The following is a 22,648-nucleotide window of genomic DNA, read 5'->3' on the forward strand; positions in this document are numbered from 1 at the left end:
CATTTGGCAAATCTGAGGAAACCTAACGTGATCGTGTTCTTTCCACTTTTTATTTTTGTAACTTTTTAAAAATTTTCTACTGATATTTTGAAATGGTCTGCAAAAGTTTTAAAAGTATGGTATTGTTAAAGTGTGCAATCATTAAAAGTTATGGTTTATATTCAGATCTTGTCCTCAGTTTCCATCTTGAGTAGTTGACTTTCAGTAGGCTGGATTAAGATCTGCAAGTATTTATGTCTTGTTCCTAAATTTAAACACTTATTTTTTTATTAAAAATTATATTTTATATAATAAATATTTGCTTTTTATAATGCTAGATTTTAAGCTCTATCATAAGGATTACAAAACTGGACAAAAATTAGAAGACTTGGGAAATTTGAAAATCAGTATCAACCAGCTTAATCTGATTGATATTTGTAAAATACTACATCAGGAACAGCAGGTGTGGCATACTGATAAAATACACTCTAATATACTCATAGATATAGAATACAGTCTAGATCCCAAAACAGATCCCAACAAATTTAAAGGGAATTCAGGCATGCAAAATGACTTTCCATTTCTCCTTTAGTGTAGAAGACAGCCATGTTGAGGAGAATAACTGCCAGTACTAAAGACACTTAAAACAATACTCAAACAGCATTAAAATGCAGTGCTACAACAGTAACAGGTGACTGTCAGTGGGTTCTCACCTGTGCACACAGTTGCACAATTGCAAGACCGCTCGGGGGTCAACAACAGTGTTTTTTTTTAACAAACAGGGTTTTGGGGGAAAGGAAAGTGTTTCTAAGGCCACAAGTGGCTGGCTTCTCACCTTGTTAGTGTCTGTGGTGTCCAGAAGTCCCAAACAAAGGCTGCTTGTGCGAGATGAAATGGCATTGCAGCAGCCCACAGCAGCAGTCTGAGGCAGGACCAGATGCTGTACCAGACAGTGATGGACTCAACAGCATCAGGAGACAGTGCCAGAGGACCAGAGGCTGTGGGCCAGACAGCAATGGACTCAACGGCACAAGGAGGTGGTATTGGAGAACAAAAGGCTGTGGACAGCTCACTGAAACATTGGGTCAAGTCCGACAGTGCCATTGCCGATAATATCAGAGGCAGAGCTGGAGGCAGGTGCTCTGGCAGGGCATCTGTGAAGGTCTATGGAGAGCTGGAGGTCTGGAAGTCATCTAGAAGTCTGCAGAGTTCCACTGCATCCCCAGAACAATCCTTGATGCTTCTCTCTCTTCAGAGGCTGGGAGCAGAATGAATCCTCCTTCAAAGGTGGTCTGATGAATCTGCCTCCTTCCTTTGGAGACCAGGAGCAGAGTCCTCTTTTGAAGATGGTCCGATGAATGCTTCCTCTGAAAACCAGCTGTTGACTGACTTCTTTGAAGATGGTCCTCTTCAGAGGCTGGACGCACAATCTGTCTTCTTTCTTCGGTGGCTAGGAATAGGATGATTCAAGCTGGTCCTTGCTTTTCAGGGTCCCCCACCCTACAAGCCTGATTTGACCATTTTCAATCCTAAGCATCTGATTGGACCATTTAGCCCCAATCAGCTCATTTTCCATATTCAATCTGAATACATTAACTCAAGGTTGCATGACAGCTGGAGAGCTGGAACCTGATTGGTCCATTCAGGATTCTGGAGCCAGATATAAAAGGGGAAAGCCCCCTGCTGCCCAAACCATCCAGTACTCAGGTCTGGGCAGGCTCATGGGCCTATGGGCTCCAGGGAGCTATGCTGGCAGCTGGCCTTATTGGGGCCCAGGGGTAGGAGGTGGGAACACCTGCTGATGGCAGGGTGAGGCTAGCAGGCCTCAGTCCCAACAAAACTGCCTTGCCCTCCAGCCTCTGGGTGCCACAGTGATCAGTTACACCATGACTTCTAGTGCTGTGTCAGATCCTCAGATATGACTTTCTGGCTAACCTCATTTTCATATTGTTGGAGCATCCATTGCATCCCTGGGATTGAAGCTTTCTATAAGTTTACTGTGGTGGAACCAGGAAAAAAGGCACATGCAGATTTCTACAGAAACTGATTCCAGGAAAGGTTTTGAGGAGTTGAAGAAGACTGGTATCTTTCAGAACATAAAGTGATTCTGAAAAATAAAGGATTTCTTTGGCCTGACTTCGTGGGGAGTTTGTCACTGACTTGTGTTCCTGAACTATGAAGCATGAATATTTGGACTAAGGAATAGTTTCTATTCATAAATAAATACTCTGGGGGAAAAAAATCATGCAAAGCATGTCTTGGCATACAGGAACTATGACATTTAGTTGCAGAGGAACCAAAATTAATACAATATCTAGGAAAAAGTTGCATATTTAGAAATTAAGCAGTATATATCTACATAATTCATAAGACATTCTTTTTGTTATTTTTATCTTCAATATCTTAAAATTATAAGTCCGTTCCACATGTGCACTAGAAAATCTGTGTTCTTTTGAAAGTTTCTGGCATCATTATGAATGGAAACTGCCAGATTGACAGTTACTTTTTTCAATGATATTAACTAATGTTTGTTGATCTCACCCAGACTGTAAGGCTTGTTTTTCTCAGCCAGTGTCGACAGTTTTTTCATGTTCACACAATATGGGTTTTTCCATTTTCTTTTACATGGTAATGTTCTATCCCATGTAAATGTGTTTTGCCATTATCTTGAACTTTTTATTTACTTTAACACTGTTCCACTCCATACTATGGCAGCAAGGGATCATTTTAAGGTATTTACAGGTTAGCGTAAAAACTTAAATTTTTAGGCCTTTAATCTTCATTTTTTTATTCCTGGTGTCTGGGAGTCTGCTTTATAGTAGAGATCATTTACATTCTTATTGCATCAAACTGATTAATCAAATTGACTAAAATTGTCTTATCTTTACCAGTGGGATTTTGTAGAATCCCATTTGTATTAATAGTTAACCATGTTCAGGCTGATTCTGCCCTTCTGGAATGAAATATTTCATGTCTTTATTACAGTTTTCTGCTATGAAAACATAACAAAACTTTTGATAAATTTTCCCTTTGTTTTGCATGTATATTTGATTTTGGGTTGTTTCCTGTGTACCTAACAGGACTGTATTAGACCTGAATATTTGTTTCATACTTACATGATCAAAAAGGACATCTGTATCTGTGTGTAATTGGAGCTTAAAAGTGTATGTCATACTGACTTTATTGTCTTAGATTTTTAATATACAGTAACTCTCACTCAAGAGTAGAATCTATTATTTTAGGAAGCTTTTACTGCTCTCTTTTTCACTTTAAGCATGAAGTTGTTTGCTAGGAATTTCCCTTAGCCATGAATTTTTCTTTTAGTTCTCTTAACTTTCATACTGTACTGCCTCGTTATTGCTTTCCTATAAACAAACATTTTTTCCAGTCATTATTTGTTTGATCTGACTATCCATTAAAGTGGCCATTCATCATTTGTAATTTAGTCTTTTATCGAGGTGTGAACACGCCAGCCTCTCCTTATAGCTGTGGTTGCAGACTAAGGTCATGATTTGGCTAGAGTTTTTATTAAGTTTGGGTTTGTTTATAATCACTCATTTGTCTTTAAGTCCTATTTGATTGTTTCAAAAACACCATTTCTCTAATAGTTCATGGGTATATCATTTGAAACTTTTTCATGTCTTTTTGCCCCCTTTTCATCATGAATATTCCTACCTCATTCCTGTACAATCCCCTTAGCAAACAGTTCTTTTAGAGATAATTACTGCTATGTTGAATCAATTTAAAATACCATTCTGTTCACAGTGTGCATTTTTAAGAACTTAACTAGCTTCCAGGTGTTTGTAAAATGCCTCTTTTAACTACTGATGTTTCTTTATCCCAAATTGCAAGAATAGAATATCTTCTCGATGTCCTCTCGAACTTCATAGTATATAGTAGGGACTAGCTATGGAGTCAACCTTAATCTTCATGCAATTTAATGGTAGTTGTATTCCACTTGGCCTTTGGAGAATTGGAGAAATTGGTGATTTAACTTTAAGCTTTATTTTGTATGTTACACATTAAGGCCTTTATACTTTCTTTTCCTTCTTTCTTACTAAGGAATTTTCTTCTCCAATTAATATAGATCTAATTTTAGGTTGAATGGCTCACTTTTATTTGTAATAAACTTTGGAGTCTTTAAGGTGATGAGAGTATGTATATTTTGAGATCTTTTAAATGTTTGTAGTACATAAATATGCAGTCACCTTCAGATGAAGTTTATGCTATTAAAGAATAAATCTGACTTTGTTAAACTATATAGTGTGAATTCATGTGTTTAAAAATATTTGATATCTACAATAAATAACTATTGCCATTTATTCTTTGCCCCAAAAGACCTTATGTGCATTATCTTATTTAATTTTTTATAAGTCTTGAGAGGCTGAGTTTTACAGATGAAAAAAATTGAGGCTCAGAGATCTTAAATAACTTTCTTGATGTCACAGAACTAGTGAAAGTCACAGAGCTGAGATTCGATCTCAGGTGTGTAACCCCAAACCGCATGTCTTTCTCTACAGCGCTATACTGCCTCTCCATATCAGCACATGCTACTCTATCGGAGACTGTTTTTCTAAGCACTTAGATGTTTTTTCTCCATTTTTATCCATGCATGTTAAGTATAAATAAAAAGTCTCCTAAGAAAACTTCTCATAGATGTACATAAATGTAATTATTCAGTGTTAACAATAGTCTTTCAGATGTGACTCTGGTTCTTTTTGAGGGGAACTGCCTAACCTTGCCCTAGACTAGAGTTAAAACCTTACAACTATGAATTAAAAAATGTAAAGTCTCCAAAGATAATTCATTGTTATATGCATATACAGGATTTTATGCATCTTTATGATTTTTAAGATAGTAGATATAGTGGCTTCAGGGCTCCCTCTTGTGGACCATTAGTGCAAATAGTCAAGTCTCAAGATCCAAAGGCTTTTCTCTTATGAACCTCTTGTCTACACTAAGTATCAATGACATCTTTCATTATACTTTTTGGTTGATAGTCAGTTTGTATTGATTCTCTAGCCCTTTGTTTCTTTAATTTATTGCCTGTATTTCTGTCCACTTTCTAATATAAGCGGAAAGCAAGAGAAAAAACATAGTTTCTAAATTTGTCTACTATCCTACATTTTATTTCTTGGCTCAGAGAAACTATCAATTTAAGAGTGAAGGGCTGAAAATAATTTCTATGATCATTAAATAATAACAGTCATTTAGTTTGGGGTAGGGGGCTTGATTAGTTCATAGTCAGCTTGTAATATAATGTGACATTTTAGAAGAATCAGCAAAGCCAACAGCTCTTTAATAGTAACTTGATTAATTCACCGAACCCTGTTGGTTTTATAAGCTGGACTGGAATGTTGGTAACCATGTAAACTAAAACAAACCCTGGATCTTAAAATAAGTAGTCCTACTTTGGTGGAAGTTGGGCTTTAATAAAGGTAATTTAAATTGGTTGTTTCTGATGCTGCGTAATAAATAATGGTGTCATGTTATAGAATAAGTTCATTAAAATATTGGTAATAAAGATTTTATGTAATGTTGTCAGAGAATGAGCTTTTTAGTCACTGAATGAAAGTAGTAGTTTTCAGTTACTCTTTTCTAAATTCCCCATCCTCTTTTATATATTCCTAAATATACTAATTATTCAAATTGAAGTATTTTCTTCTGCTTGCTTATATCAATTTAATAGTTTTATTTCTAATAACAATAGTGGATCTGGTACAGTTGAGGGGGTGGTAAGAGGGAAGCAAGGCATTTTTAAATGATTTCATGCTTTATCCTTGATGTATGTAACTGATCACTTTTCTTAGATCATACGTTGGAAGCTATTCTAGGACAGTTTTGAAAACATCTCTGCTTTTCTTCTAGAAAACTTATTCTCCAGTTTGGCAGTGTATTTTAGAGCTGTTAAATTGTGTCTCTGTGTGCTTGTTCTACTTCTGAGAGTTTTATTGCAAGGATTTAGCTATAAGAATGTTTATATCACAAGTGTCTATTCAAAAATGAAATTTAGAAACTGCCTAGTAGAATCAATTATTTCAGCCCCCAGACCCTGATTAGATTCTTTTAAGATCTAGGGGAGTATTTGGTGAAGAGAGAGTCTGTTGCTCTTTAGCAATTGAACACTATACACAAAACAGTGGATATCCTCTAATTCTTTGGTCACTCAGCCTGTGGAGATAGCAGCCCTCATGCTAAAGTGGCTTGCTGAAGCCATGGTAGGCACTGGATACCTTGTCCTCAAAACATACTGAGTGGTATATAAGCCAGTGTAGCAGTTCTCTGAAGGAACTGCTTCAGGGAAGTAGTTGTTTTGATATTATCTCCAGAGGTTTTACCGAGCAGCACCTATCCCAAGTGCTCCTCCCACTCCTTTTAGATATTAGACATTAAGGAAATCTGTGTCAGGTCAAGAGGTGATTGGAGAGATAGAACAGGAATGTTAGTGATCACTAAACAGTGCAATAAACAGACAAATAGACATGCAAAGGCAAAAATAGTTTGGAAAAGTCACAAAACTGATCTAACCCACAATAATAAAAAATAGTCTTGCGAGAAAGAGATTAGATTTCAGAGTTAGCCCACTATAATACTCAGAATATCGAGCTTATCAATAAAAAGTATGGCCCATACATATGAAAAAGAATTTCATTGAAACCATCCCTGATGAATCCTAGACATTGAAATTAGTAGTCAAAAATGTTAAATCAGTTGTTAAAAATGCTCAATGAGTGAATGTAAACCATGGACAGAAGATCTAAAGAAGTCAGGAAAATGTATAAAATCAATCAATTTCTATAGATAGGTTGAAATTATAAAGGAAATTAACTTCTGGATTGTGTAAGTATAATAACTGAAATGAAAAATTTTCTGGAAGGATTCAACAGAAGATTTAAGCAAGCAGATAAAAGGACATGTCAACTTGATAAAACCATTGAAATTATCTAATCTGAGGATAAAAAGAAAAAATGGAAAAAGAAAACTAGCAGATCCCAATAAATGAATCATAGATGTCCCTGCAAGAAAAAGGACAGAAAAATATTTGAGGGCAAAATAGTTGAAATTAGACGAATCTGTTAAAAGACATGACTATACTCATCCAAGAAGCTCAGTGAACTTCAAGCAGGATAAACTCAGAGTTCCACACTGATACATTTTTGTTAAATTATTGAAACCAAAGACAAAGGGAGAATTTTAAAAGCAATAAGAGAAGCTTGTGAGCATAAACAAGGAATCCTCAGTATTCACAGTTGATATTTGTTAGCAACTTTAGTGACCAGAAAGTGAAGTGTGGGGTAGCCTATCAATCAAGATTTCTGTGTCTAGCAAAAAAATAAAATGCAGCAATAGTTTCACTGTAGAGCACAAATTCAAGATCTCAGGGAAGAGGTTATAGGATTTTAAAAGTAGTTATTTTCATTTAAGGGAAATAAGACATCACAAATGAAAAAAAAAAAAAAGACATCAAGAATGATAACTTGTCAATACTCCTCCAGAAAATAGGAGTTAAGCTGGAGAAAGGTACAACCACTATCTCCCAGACACTACCCAGCTCTCTTAATCTTTGAGTGTGAATCCTGCCATGTTGGTATCAGAATATAGCTTAGGACTGTGTTATTGGCGTTTTCTCCTTAAAGGAGACACGTTCATTGCGGGGTTTGGAGGGGTGGGCTTATGCAATTGCTCTCTCCAGAAAATTCTCAGATTTATTTTTAAGAGTAAGAGTGTTAGTTTGGACATTTAATTTGAAAGCAGTGATCCTACTGTTAGTGTGTGGATATGTATACACACACACACACACACACAGATGTTATTGCCAGAGATAAAATTAATTTTTTTCTGTAATTTAAGATAATGAACGGAATGCTCATAAAGTCATGTTCATGACATTGAATGCTTAGGTTACTTTTCCAAGGTGAAAGGAATAAGTATATTATGCAACCTTTTTCAAAGGTTTTGACTCTAATGCATTAATTTTACTATTTCTACTTTGGGTTTTATAGTGACATTTTTAAAAATGAAAATGATAAAGTTCTTTGATTCTTGATTTCATTTCTCTGTATTGCACTTAATTGTGACATTAAAAACACTGTAACATTAAAAACACTATCGAGTGTTTTTCTCCTGACTTATTTCACTTAGCATTACCTCTTTCAGCTCCATCCATGTTGCTACAGATGACATGAGTTTATCCCTTTTGATTGCTGAGTAGTATTCCATTGCATTTGTATTTATGTGTGTGTGCTCATGCATGCTACATCTTCATAACTGGTTCATCTGTTTGGGGGCATATAGATTGTGTCCATATCCTGGCTATTGTGAACAGTGCTACAGTGAGCATGGGAATTCATGTTTCCTTTTGAATTAGCATTTTTGTCTTCTTTGGGCAGATACCAAGAAGTGTAATTGCTGGGTCTCATGTCTGATCCATGGGGTTTAAGAAATCAAACCCAAGAACTAGAGAAAGACAACCTTAAAGGCTAGCCTTTGAAAACTGACTAAAGAACTGAAGCATCCAAAGAGGGGAAGGGGTAAGGGTGGGGTAGGAAATAAGAGAGAAGGAAAATAATGGTGATTGACTATGGGTGATTTCTTGGTGGGTGATACCTGATGGACAGAATCATAATGCTACTGCAATTAAAAAGTAAATAGGACAAAAAATTATAAACTGTTTTCTTCACAGGATTGCATTACTAATGGCTAGCAGGTGTGAGTGTGCTTTTGTAAAACTTTGAAATACCTTATAAATACAGAGATGGTAGTATTAATGCTGTATTAACTAATTCTCATCTGTTTCCCATATATTCATGCCATTCTATTACATCTCTTCTGGGTCCACTCTTTCCTAGAAATAAGACAAAAGGAGTCAAATTAAGTAGTTAATATGTCTGTGCATTTGCTTTTTTTCCTTCTGTTTCTTTTGTACATATTTTCATCTAAGGAAGGACATTTTGAATAATAGTGTGCATGGAATTTTTATTATTAAGGGTAAGTAATAATGTAGGTGTACAGTTTTAAAAGCTTATGAGTAATACTGTGCATACAAGCTTTGCAAACAGATCTATATTTTAAATGCCAGTTGTCACCCTATATTGACTGTATGATTTTGGGCAAATTATTTTTTGTAGATTTAGTGTTTGCTTACATAAAGTAGAGGGTAATATTTATCTTGTGAGACAGTTAAAGGCTAACTGAAATACTTTTTGCAAAGCACTTGCAACATTGCTTTCGCAGAACTTAGTCTACCTTCATTTCCACAGCTTACTGTAGTTCAAATGTAATCACTTGATTTGAGTAGCTTACCCTTATGGATCTAGCCCTTTTAAAGTAAAACGCTTTGATAAAAATCAGGCATTTCATCACAAAAAACCTCGAATAGCCAAAGCTCTCCTGAAAAAAAAAGAAGGGAATGGAGGCATCACACTCCCAGACTTCAAACTATACTACAAAGCCATAATCATCAAAACTGCATGGTATTGGAACAAGAACAGACATACAGACCAATGGAATCGAATAGAAAATCCAGAAATAAACCCACAGATTTATGATCAACTAATCTTTGACAAAGGAGCAAAGACTGTGCATTGGAGCAAAGAAAGTTTGTTCAGTAAATGGTGCTGGGAAAACTGGGTCGCTACATGCAAAAGAATGAAGCTTGACCACTACCTCACACCATACACAAAAATCAACTCAAAATGGATTAAAGAACTAGACATAAGACCTGAAACCATAAAATACATAGAAGGAAATGTAGGCGAAACGCTACGTGATTTGCACGTCAAAGACATCTTTACAGACACATCACCCAAAGCAGTGATAGTGAAGGCAAAGATAAACAGCTGGGACTACATCAAATTAAAGAGCTTCTGCACAGCAAAAGAGACAATAACAAAAACAAAGAGAAACCCCACCGACTGGGAGAACATTTTTGCACACAACACTAATGATAAAGGACTGATCACAAAAATCTGCAAAGAGCTGATGAGACTCAACAACAACAAAGAAAATAATCCAGTCCAAAAATGGGCAGAAGAGCTAAAAAGAAACTTCTCTGAAGAAGAAATGCAAATGGCCAACAGGCATATGAAAAAATGTTCAACATCACTTGTCATCAGGGAAATGCAAATCAAAACTACCATGAGATACCATCTTACACCAGTGAGAATGGCACATATTAAAAAAACTAGCAACAACAAATGTTGGCGAGGGTGTGGAGAAAAAGGAACTCTCCTGCACTGTTGGTGGGAGTGCAAACTGGTCCAACCACTATGGAGAGCTGTGTGGAGATTTCTGGACCTACTAAACATAGAGCTTCCATATGATCCAGCAATTCCACTCCTAGGTATTTACCCAAAGGACACAGAAACATCAATTCCAAAGAGCACCTGCACCCCTATGTTTATAGCAGCACTATTTACAATAACTAAGCTTTGGAAACAGCCCAGATGCCCAAAAATAGATGACTGGATCAAGAAGATGTGGTACATATATACCATGGAATATTACTCAGCATTTAAAAAAGATAAACACATGCAATTTGCAGCAACATGGATGGCGCTGGAAGGGATCATGCTCAGGGAAATAAGCCAGAAAGAAAAAGAAAAATACCGGATGGTCTCACTCATAGCAGGAATCTAGAAAACTTAAATAAGGGACCAGGAAATTGAATAACTATAAGAAAGTGAAAATCAACAAAAATTATGAACCAGAGACACTTTTTGTGGGGTGGGGGAGGGAGGGGTGGGATTGGGGTCAGAATGGAGGGGTTGAAATTGTATGGGGAATATAGAAATAAAATTTATTATTAAAAAAAAATCAGGCATTTCAATCCATAATTGTTTTAGGTACTTTCTATTTTACACTGAATAGAGTGAAAAACAGGGAAGTAAACCACATACCTGTGTGCATTATTTTACTTCTGGCTTACGTGTATACATGGGAACCTCAAAACTCATCAGATACTTCAAAAACAGTTTGCATCTACTCAATATATTTTGCACCTACCTAGCTGGTACTACTACGAGGCTTTGAGATACAGAAATGAAAAATATATTTTGTGCCTACATTGGAGGTCACTGCATGTTGAGACACATAAATATAAGACCATATCAGCAGTAGCCTGATAACTGTCTCTGTTGGGAGCTTTGACAGCCTAGAGGAGGTGCTTCTCTTTAAGGGGAATGTGGTTATAGATGTGATTCTTAGGAAAGGTGGCACCTGAGTCAAGTCTAGAGAGAGCCAGAATCTGAACATGAAGTCTTTTGCTCCAGGATAAGGAGACGGAGTTCACTTTAAGATAATGAGGTGCCAATGAACTTTTACTTAGAGCAGTATAATCAGATTTGGAGCTCAGGATAATTACCTGGAACAATTGGGGGCATCAACATCAATTTACATTGCAGCTTTTTATTAATAACTACTATATATCTGAATCATCTATTATCTCATTTAGTCCAGTACTCTTTGAATTAGATATTTATTGCCATTTTTTAAATAGGTAAGAAAACACAGTATAGTAGAAGTTAATAGAGGAATTAGTGACTGGCCACGCGAAAGATTATATGTGATTACAGGCCATTCACTCGGTGATTTTGTTAATGTAAGTTAAACTGAGAGATAAATTGTTGATCCTTAGTCTTCATTTTCATGTTTTATATTATGAATATTTTGCTGAGTTTAGTTTGGTTCTTGAATTAAATGGTAACATACTTTTCCTACAAGGTACCTTTTAACCCATGGCTATTACTTTATCTGTTGCTCAGAAAAACTTTGGCATATTCTAACGCTGGGGGTGGGGGAGAGGAATGCCTATCTTAGACTTACTACAAGAGAACATAGCAGTCTCCAGTGTGGAACCACATCTTTTCTAGAGTTTTTCATCGCATACAATTTTTATCCCTAGATTTTAGAACTCTTACAGACTATAAACTACTTATTCTGCATTCCATTTCCTTTTTCTCTAAATAAAATATGTTAAGAAAATATTTGAAATGGTACCTCATTAGAATTTTTGTAACTGTTAAAGTCTCATATGTAAGTTGGAATTTGGCATCTCATTATGAAAGGTAGATTTGAAACTAGATTTTATCCTTCTGCTCCATAATATTTACGCAGTGTCTTGAAGTTACGGAGTAAGAGGTGATAATTTTTGGCAGTTAAAGAAAGATTATTCAGCCAGCCACATTACTCATTAGCTTTCTGAGTGCTGTCAAAACTTACCCCTTCATTCTTAGCTTCTTTATTGAAAATATAAAGTCCCTCTTCTCTCCTTGAAATGTGTTATAATTATTAAATATTACATATATATGCGCAGTTTTGATTTGCTATCCTCACTTGTAACTCCTTTTCTTTCAGCTCAATCTGAAATTGAAGTTTCTGTATCTGCAAGGAATATCAGAAGATTACTAAGTTTCCAGCGCTATCTTAGATCTTCACGATTTTTTCGTGGTACTACTGTTTCAAATTCTCTAAACATTTTAGATGATGATTATAACGGACAAGCCAAGGTGTGTATAATTTTTTTAAAGAAAATACGCTTTTTTAATAAGTTGAATGAAGCCTTCTTCCCTTGTATGGTACTTATAGAAACTATTTTTATACATGAAAGTCAGTTAAGACTTTTTTTATATTTTTTCTTTTGTGTTTATTTTATAAGTAGGTATTATAGAATAAGAGAAATTTCTGTAGTAGCTGAAATAATGAAAACATTTTCATTTGTTATAACATTAAGTAACAACATTAGGTAACAACAGAACATTAATCCATAAGAATCTTAACCCTGAGAAGAACGTGGTGGGTTATCTGATCTAATTTCTGTATTCTGTAAGTTAGAAAACTGGTCAAAAGAGCATAAAGGACATGTTTGAGTTTCACCCAGCTGGGTCAAGGTAGACCCAACACAGGAAATTAGTTTCTTTACTTTCAGATGTTTTCATAGTCTCTTGCCATCAATGGAATAGTTGGAGAATTTGGGCACTTTTTAATTGAACCTGGTGATTGTGAAAATAATTTTCTTTGTATAATTTAAAAGAATTTTCTTAACAAAGGTGGAAGTAAAATAAGCTTTTTTTTTTTTAACCAAATGAGGATTTTTAATAATCTTGGGATTCTAATACTTTTTAAGTTAGTTTTTACTTATTTGTCTTAAGGTCATTAGTTGTTTATACAGATATTAAGGAATATAAATATTCGTAAGTTGGTAATGTTTTTTTAAAAAAACAAGTAATATTTTAACAGAGTATAGATGTCAGATATCTAGGTTCTAGAATCAGTCTGCTTACCTGTTACCTCATGTATATAAAATGAAGATTGAAAACAGTGCTTCCTTGATGTTATTTGTGTAAATAGTAAGAGTAAATATAACCCTTTAACAGTACTTGGAGTATAATAGTTATTAAACTATTATAGCTTATTTTTACTAGATTTTTAAAATCTATTTTCTAGATCATGCAATTTATAAACCACACTTCAGTGATGTTACTTTAGAATTCTTGAAAGTTCATGAGAGGATAGAAATAAATTGAAATACTAACTTTACCTGTACATTCATTATCATTGGAAAAACAAAATACTTGTTTTTTTAAATGGAGTTTTCCCTGTGGACATTTTTTTGGGTCCAGTTGGAAAGGTCATTATTAAAAGTGGAATGATACTAGCATTCTTAACTCATCCACTTTCCATTTTCATCAAATCTATGAACTAGCTATAAACGACAGAGAATGTTTTTGAAGTTAAATTACAGTAGGAATGTTTGATTTTCATTTCAGTGTATGCTGGAAAAGGTTGGAAATTGGAATTTTGATATCTTTCTATTTGATAGACTAACAAATGGTAAGTGAAGAATTTGACTTAACTCAAGTTAACATGTTCTCTAGATTACTGCGCTAATGATATGGCCATTGGTGGGTTGTTTTCATTTACTTCTGAGCCCTCTACTGGCAGGGGGAGCATCATTTTATCCCTCTTTTAGTGATCGATCTGTAGGTATAGAAAATCATCATTTGGCAATTACAAATTAATGTCACTGTTACTAATAACCTGACATGAACATTATTATCTCATTATGCAGTTGATTTTTCCTTTTTGATTTCCTTGAATGATGCCATTTATAATGACATCCTCTGATGTATTTCAGTTCTGCCAGCCACCAATGTTAGACTAATGACCTTTTGGCAGGAGTCCTACCTTCTAGCATTGTGGTTCTGAGGCTCTTCTTTCTTTGCACACTTGAGAAATACGGTACATTATGATCATCAGTAGTGGTTACCTCTGGCACTGCTTCTCTGTGGTGAGATGTGGAAGTGCTTACAGCTTCCTTAGGAGGGCTTATTGCAATCTAAACAATGTAGAGTGGCTTGAAAAAAATACCATCGGTAATTCTGATCTGTTTATCCCCTCACGAATTTTGCTTTGTTTTGGGGGTAAGGGTTCATGTCTCCTCATTCTCTTTTGGGACAGAAACTTGTTTGTTGGAAACAAAAACAGGATTCCCCTTGAAGATCATTTTTATTTAAATTATTTTTTTAGCAAAATTCTTGGAAGTGCATGTAGTTCAACTAGACTTTGCCCCTTTTGTGTACATGTGTTTATATTAATGAAGCAGAGTGGAATGCACACTGAGAAGAAATCAGTTTTGACTCTTCAAAAATGATTTTAATGAAATAAATATGCTCTATTTTGAAATGGCCTTTTTTTTCCTAACTATACTTTGGAATAAATCTCCTTTTGTAAGGAAGCAAAATATTAAAATAGACAAGCAAAATAAAACTACCTTCAGAATCTAGGTTGATTTAACTGTTTAATATTAGTACATTATTTCCCCAAGCAGGGTGGTCATGCATAGTGAAAATACCTTTATAACCACCTTCTATTTGTTTCTATTTGTTGACAGAAAATAAATCGGACAGATTATAGTCCAAATTATGAAAGCAATGAAATTTTTCTCTTCCACCTGCTTCCCTGCCTTTTTGTCTTTCTACTTTTCTTCCATCTCTCCTTCACTGTTGGTGACTGTTCTGTTCCTCACTTTGACCTGTTCACACACAAGAGTCTTTTACATAGTTGCCCTTCACTTTAGCCTTATGCTTTTTTTGAAAATGTTAAGTAGTGAAATATCACGTGGTCTAGAAAACTTATTCCTAACTCAACAGTACTATAATTTTAGTAATTATCTCAAGATACCCATATAGATAAAACAATTTTACCATGTAAAAACTCTGACAGTTGCAGCCTATTATTAGTCTACTGGTATACTAGTCATTCACTGAAATTGATCTTTTTTATTGTATTTTTAAATTTTTTTAAGTACAAATCCTTCTGGTTAGGGGCCTTGGTGAGGAAAGGGGAGTGAGTTGACAGTATATAGGATGGGCAGAAGTAATAACTGCCAATCTCCATAGTTAATCCAGCACTTTGCTTTCCCTTTGATGATATCACTCCTTGAACTGGATTTGTGGAAAAGGCTGAATGGTTACTTAGGGTTGATGGTGGGAGAGAAGAAACCATTGTGGTTAGCTACCCAATTCTGATTTTACAGATGGTTTTATATGCAGTTAACTATAGCTGCCCAAAATTTGGGATTTCTGTAAATGAAGAGATAATACAGGGAAACAAATGGGCAAAAGAAAGTCCCTTAACCTGTATTATGTAGTTAGAACTGCTTTACTTTCCAAGCTGCTTAGCCTGAAATAAATTCTGGATAATACACATATATCATGCCCAAGTATATAGTTTTCCTTTCTTGCCTATTGATCTAGTGCTTTCTGTATTTCTCACTTTGATAATTTCCCAAATGATATTGGAGAGAGGGCAGTGATATATGCAAAGATGGTCCCCAACTTTTCTGCTGCAAGGAAGAAGGTAGTTGTTGTCTGGTAGAATATACTCGATGTTTGATGTGAGAGGTCCAACATGATATGACTTGTTACTCCAAAGCTACCTAGTGTGTGAGGACCCTTGTTGTCAGGCCTGTGTTATGGTGGAGCCTAATCCTGCCAATTCCTGTCTAGAATCACATTCATTAGTTGTTATCTCAAGTAAACTATCAAGGGTGCTACACTGTTGGCAGCTCTCTATCTTTTGATCTGTTTTTGTAAGAGTAGGTTTTCTACAGGAACAAATTTCTTTTTCAGTGAAGTATTTGTTTCCATTTCCATATAGAAATACATTCATTTGTTTATGTTTCTTGTTTAATTGTTCACCAAAACATCACTTGTTTTGAAATGTTTCAGTGACTTGTGTTCTTATTCACTGATATTAAAATAGTCAGTTGGTAATGTTAATTTGTAGTGTTTCAGTATGGGAAGGGTACACTGTAATAGATTAGTTCTTAGTGGAGGACATCTCATGTATTTCTTAGGTAATTAGTCTGATTCCAGAAAAGAATATTTTAAAATTAGAGTGTAACTTTCCTAAAACTATCCTAGAACCAGAAAATTGGTAATTTGTTTCATTAGGTTTGGAAAATAAATTTGGGAGAACCGTTTAATAACTTGAATATACTTATGAAATATCTATGAATATGCCCTAGAAAAAAGTCAGTTGTTATAGTAATAAGAGAAAGATCACTTTCTTTTTCACAAATGGGTCTGGAACACATGGGCTTATGTTTGTATCACTAGGCAGTTATCAGTAATAAACATTTTAAGTTTTAGTTTCTTAAAAATAAAAGATTTGAAATTTGTCGCCCTTTTTGTTAGAAGGTGATACTTTAGGCTTTTTTGTTTTTTTTAAGAATCCCTTAAAAAATTCTTTCCAGTGTTGCTAATGGCAATATTCTCCCAATTAATTTACTTTTTCCTTAGCTATGGACTACTGTTGACAGTTGTTAAGATAGTTTTTTAGATAATGCGTTTAGCCTACTAGATCTTCATTATCCTTCATAAATATAAACATAAATTCTTTGATGTGGGGATAGGTCTTTCATATATTTTAGTAAAAGTAATAGGTTTCTTTAGAGAATACTAGAATCATGTTTATGTTATCATTGTCTGAACACTAACAGCAGTTTATGAACACATAGCCCTTTAAAACATAGTCCTTAATTGTTAATATGGCAAATGGGTGTATAATAGAAAGTGTAAGAAATGGAGAGTTATACCTTGGAAGAGAAAACTAGACATTATAAAGTAATTTTTCCAAATCTAATTCCTGTACTTGAGGTGTGTCCAGTTGTCAGTGACAAAGGAGTAGAAGCTGAAAAGGATAATCCCCTCTGCGTAGGCCAGCTTATTCAAGAACTTAGCTGTGTAGGGGAAACAAAGGGGTGATAACTGGAGGGAACAAGAGAATCCAGAGATTCCTGGTTGTTTCACATTTAAGAGAATCTAGAGCATGTCTGATGCTGGTGTTTATTAGGACAATAAGGAGAGAGAAGGAAGAATATTTTGATTCTCAGGGTGTGTTTGTAGGCAGTGGTAGATATAGCTGATGGGCCTTGGAGGGGTGAGGAGATGGCTTTTGAAAAAAAAAGGAAACTTAGGACTTGTAATTTTTCTATGAAGCCTGATGCTGTTGAATGTGAGGGGGTGAATGGGAAATGCCTGTGTGGAAAGTTTGAGAGGAGTAGAGAAGTTGAAATCAGGCATTTTTAAAAGTGAAAGAACCATTTACTAGAAAAACATGCAACTTCTCAGTGGTGTTGACCATGCATTCGTAGTGATAGAATTCTACCTATTTTTGTGATTCCCCCACCCAGCCAGAAACTATCAGATTTTCTGCTGCTGAAAGTTTAGGAAAGGCAAGTGGTCCATTTCAGAGTTTTGTTCGCAAAGAAGTCTTTGATCCCCCCTCTTAGTCCTGTATGTTTAAAATTAAGCATAGTCTGGCAGGCTAGTGACAGAGTAAAGACAACAGGCTTGCTTGCTCCACATATAAGCAACTATTAAATTGAGGCAGAACCAAGCCAGCCCCTGAAAAGTAAATGGACAACTACAATATACAGTAGTTGTCCAGTAGAAAGGAGTAGGGAAAACTAATTGAACTGTGTTGACGGTGATACTAGTGGACCACAACTCACTAGAGGAGGGACAGCTGCTGTACAGAGCACCCCTGTGTTGTTGCCTCAGAGGTGACAATATTGGAGATTTTGGAGACCTGGCACTGCACTGGATAAGGGGACGCAGAGTCAATGCCTAGGACAAGAGGGTACTCTGTTGGACAGCTGCAGGAATTGGGGTGCAGAGTGACAGTTACTGATCTGAGGCTACCAGTATAAAACAGCTGGTGCACAAATGGATGGGGAGGACCTGGGTGGATTAGCTGTGTCTCCTCATAGACAAGACAACTACTTGGAGCTACAGGCTGGTGGTGTATCCAAACACCTGATAAAACCAAGACAAAAAATTGAACACTTCCATAAACAGAGTTTAAGCACTTGTTAACAGGAACAAATACTCCATTATAAGACTCTGTACTGAAAAAGAAAAGAGAACAACTCCTGTTTCAACTTCAGTCAGTACCCAGTGCTCTATCTGCTGTTTAAACATAGGTTAGAGCTAGAAGGTGATACGAGACTACATGAAAAACTTAGACCAAATATCTGGGCTATAGCGCCTTATGGGTCTCTACCACACTGGTACCCGAAGCACAGTAGCAAGCTTGAACCCCTGGTGCTCACTAGAGGAGACCCATTGGTGCCCCACTGCCCTGGTTTCTTTTCAGCTATTATCCTCTGCTGGTACCATTCTCTGATCACTTCAGTAGCTGCAAAGAGAGGGTGTCTGACAGTTTTAGATAATGCGTTTAGCCCACTAGATCTTTATTATCCTTCATAAATATAAACATAAATTCTTTGATGTGGGGATAGGTCTTTCATATATTTTAGTAAAAGTAATGGGTTTCTTTAGAGAATACTAGAATCATGTTTATGTTATCATTGTCTGAACACTGACAGCAGTGTTCAGCAGTGTCTACCCCTATTACAATTCATAAAAACTAAAAATAGAAGAGACAGGAAAACATCACAAATGCAGGTACAGAAAATCAGCAAGAGAAGACTCAATCCAGCAGAACTTATGGATGATGCCTGAAGAGGAGTTCAAAGTAACAATTACAATAACACTCATAGAACTCAAAAAACAATGGATGAATTCAGGATAGATGCCTAGGAGTGGGTTTACTGGATCATGTGGGGATTTAAGAGTTGGTAGTGGGGAGGGGAGAATAAATCATTAATAATAGTTAACATTAAAACAAGAAGCATAATTTCCTATTAATAGTGTTGCAACCAAGGCACTTTGCTATGGGCCAGGCCTTTCCGTTAAAGCATGGTGGAAGAGCAGATGTTAGCAGATGTTAGCCGTATTTTTAGATGCTTTGTGGAGTTGAATTAACTACTGTGAACCAATTTTCAAAGATTCTACTACCCATTAAAAAAACCAGTATTCAATAATGTTTATTTTAGTTCTTTCATTATGGACAACTGAAACCAAAAATTGTTTTTTCTTAGAATGGAAAAAAAGATGTGATATTTAAAGTTCATATCTGGTAAAATAAGAAGATATATTTAAGATAGAAAAAATATAGAAATGAATAGTCTATATGTTTTATATTCCAAAGCATAGTGGAAGCACAATGTAATGTTGCTTGTATTTCCTAATATCTCCTCTTTTTTCTTTTTAGGCAATAGTCTAGTAAGTTTAACCTTTCATTTATTTAGTCTTCACGGATTAATTGAATACTTCCATTTAGATATGATGAAACTTCGTAGATTTTTAGGTAAGTGGTTCTATACCATTTAACATTAATAAGATTTATACAAGAACTTGTTAAAGAAATTATCAGTTGTAGCATTTAGCCATGACCAAAACAAACCACTCCAAATTTAGTGGCTTAAGGTGACACACATTGGCTTGACTGTTGTGAGGCCATGGAGCTGTTGAATGCCCTTCTGGTCTGACTGAGTTTGCACCTGCAGTTGACAGCAGACGAGGTAAATGGTGGCTTTGTGAGCCTGGTCTGGAATCTCAGCTGGAACATCCAGCCTGACCTGGCTCACTCCACATGGTCTCCTGTTAAATTAAAAGAATGCTGAGGAGTTTGGTACCTTAATAGCCTCAAATTAAAATAAATACTGAGTTTTACAAGCTTAGCTTGTTCAAAGAGTGATGACCAGTTTCCTAGAGAGAACTGGGGGCTTCCAGTGTTGGCCTGTTTTCACTGCATCCTGGGAGCCCAAGCAAGACACATTGGGTTGAGCTGCACCTCTTGGCTAGAAAACTAAAAAGGCTCAAAGGCATGGATGGAGGACATGGTAGAGATCGGAATGGTTTTGTAGTTAGTGTTTTACACTGATCACAGCTTTCTGACGGAAATGACACAATTTCTTACCTTTTGTACATCTTTGAAGGCCAAAGCCTTATAAAAGAAGATGCAGGGCACTTTAGATCTCCTCCTTTTCTGATAATGGAAATCTCTTGACAAGAATCTTTTAAAGATTACTTTGAATACATTTAAATGTTCAGGGTGATACTTGATAATTGCTCTACTAGGAAAAAGCTTAGTTTTCCAACAAATAATGACATGTTAAAAAAATTACAGTATAAAGATTCTTTCTTAAAATTTTTAAAGGAAAAGACAATATTTTCTTACCTCTTCAGTACCAAGCTAAGATAAATTTATTACTTAGGACTTTTAAGAAACTTTTATAAATTGTATGCCCGCTTTGCTGTACTATTACATACACTATAAAACATAAAAATAGCTTTTAACAAGAGTATTTAAAAGGCTATTTTAAAAGGTGGAACCAAAGTAAATATAGAACTCAAATGCTTTTTCCTATTCACCAGTGAGATGTACTTTAAGACCTCAATGAATTTCTAGTATCTAGAATAATACCTGGCACAATAAATATTTGTTGAGTGAATTTTACTGTTTTTATTAAACTGAGAAACTATATAAATTGAAAAGAATCAGAGAACTTTAATACATTAGAGAAAAAATTTCATAATTTTGACTTGAATACCTTCTCATTAAGGGGCCTCCCCGGTGGCGCAGCGGTTGAGCGCTGGGTTGCGAAGCTGCCCACGGCCTCTGCAGCGCCGGTTCGATCCCCGGCTGCTCCCTGGCCACCGGAGGAGGGTCCCACGTGGCGCGCAGACCTCTCCTGCCGCCCGCTGCTCCCCTCAGCAGTGTGCTTCGGTCCTTCTGCCTGCTCTGCTCCCCGCTCTGGCTCTGGTGAATTCTCTCACCCTCCCGCGCTTCTGACTGTACCCAGTACTTGCATAAACAAAACAAACAAACAAACAAACAAATAAAAAAAAAATGAAAAAAAAAAAATTTTCAAGCAAGTTAGGAGTCAAAATGGTATTGATTCTTTGTGTATATTTTAGAATTACAAGGTTTATTATCTCTGAATAAATGATGGGCATATGAAAGTGTAAGTGGAGAGCTCACAATTATCACAATTTTTGTACTTTTACATTCTTCCCATTAATAATTAAATTTGGTGGTCTTTTTTATTTGATGCAGTTATGATTCAAGAAGATTACCACAGTCAAAACCCTTACCACAATGCAGTCCATGCTGCAGATGTTACTCAGGCCATGCACTGTTACTTAAAAGAACCTAAGGTAAGATGTTGACTTTCATAGAAAGTGAAAATCCTAAGAATATCCCTTTTACTAATTTTCAAATACTTTTCATTGGTGATTTGATTCAAAAACTGAAGAATAAGATTTAGCTGGATCAAGTTTCTAAATCTGGCTATATTTCTAAGTACAGAAACTGGAGAATTGGAGTGATTGCTGAGAGAGAGGCTGGAAAAGTCCAAGCAAGTATCAGATCATACAAAAGCTCCAATTCTGTATTAAGACATTTGGTATTTACACTCAGCTCTGCATGAACTTCATGAGGGCAGGGACAGCATAATTCTGATTCAGTGTAAGAATAGGGAGCTATGGAGGTAGGCAAGAAGCCTTATAAAACTACCCTGACTATGGTATAAAATGAAATCAGACAAGATCAGAAACAAAAGTACCTTACCTGTCTGAAAATTTTTGCAGTGCTCCATAAAAGAACATGATGGTCTGAACTAGGCATGTAGCCCTGGGGAAGGACATAAGTGAATTGTTTATAAGATCTCTTAGGAATTAGGATGAAAGAATAAAGGTGACTGAGTGCATTTGGGGGAATAAAATAGGAGAGGAGTCTATGGAGATTGGTTTGGGCAGTTGAGTAGAAGATGGAAGTCTTCCCTGAAAAAAGGAATGCAGAAAAAGGGGCAAGTTTTGGAAGTAAGATTGGAAGTACAGTAGATGATTTCCATTTTGGATATGTGGAACTAAGTATATTTGTGCAACACTGAAGTGGAGATCTCTCATAGAGAGCTGGATAAAAAATGTCTAAAGTGTAAGAGAGAAACTAGAATTAGAGATAGAGATTTGAGTATTTTGAAAAATTTAGTTGTTCCTTCTCCCTTCTATTTTTAGTGCTTAACTCTCTAGTTGGTTGATTGATGTCATTAACTTCTTTGATTAGTCTAATTCTAGATCTTTTTTTTTTAATCCCAGATTGACAGAAGTCTATTCTTCTAACATATATTCTCTTTTAGTTATTAAAATATAACACTTTTCACATTACTGATAAATTACACATTTATACTATATTTGTAATCAGGCCCTCTCAATTGTCTATCAGGAAGGGGAGGTTTTTTTACATGCAGGATGCTCTG

The 22,648-nt window shown here is 35.7% G+C and overlaps 1 protein-coding gene across 4 annotated transcripts in view; it reads left to right on the plus strand.

Moving 5' to 3' along the window:
* PDE7A (phosphodiesterase 7A) overlaps window positions 1-22,648 on the plus strand; it is a 90,252-nt gene that overhangs the window by 52,706 nt on the left and 14,898 nt on the right. For all 4 annotated transcript variants that reach the window (XR_008550645.1, XR_008550646.1, XM_037505976.2 and 1 more), the window contains exons 4-7: window positions 12,334-12,485; window positions 13,746-13,809; window positions 19,600-19,695; window positions 21,448-21,548. Coding sequence is in view for 2 of the 4 variants with exons in the window: in XM_037505976.2 (XP_037361873.1) it covers window positions 12,334-12,485; window positions 13,746-13,809; window positions 19,600-19,695; window positions 21,448-21,548 (413 nt within the window). In the remaining 2 variants the exon portion in view is untranslated. The remainder of the gene's footprint in view (window positions 1-12,333; window positions 12,486-13,745; window positions 13,810-19,599; window positions 19,696-21,447; window positions 21,549-22,648) is intronic.

The sequence above is a fragment of the Talpa occidentalis genome, unplaced genomic scaffold (assembly GCF_014898055.3).
Source record: "Talpa occidentalis isolate TD23 unplaced genomic scaffold, MPIMG_talOcc4v2.1, whole genome shotgun sequence".
Classification (NCBI taxonomy): Eukaryota; Metazoa; Chordata; class Mammalia; order Eulipotyphla; family Talpidae; genus Talpa; species Talpa occidentalis.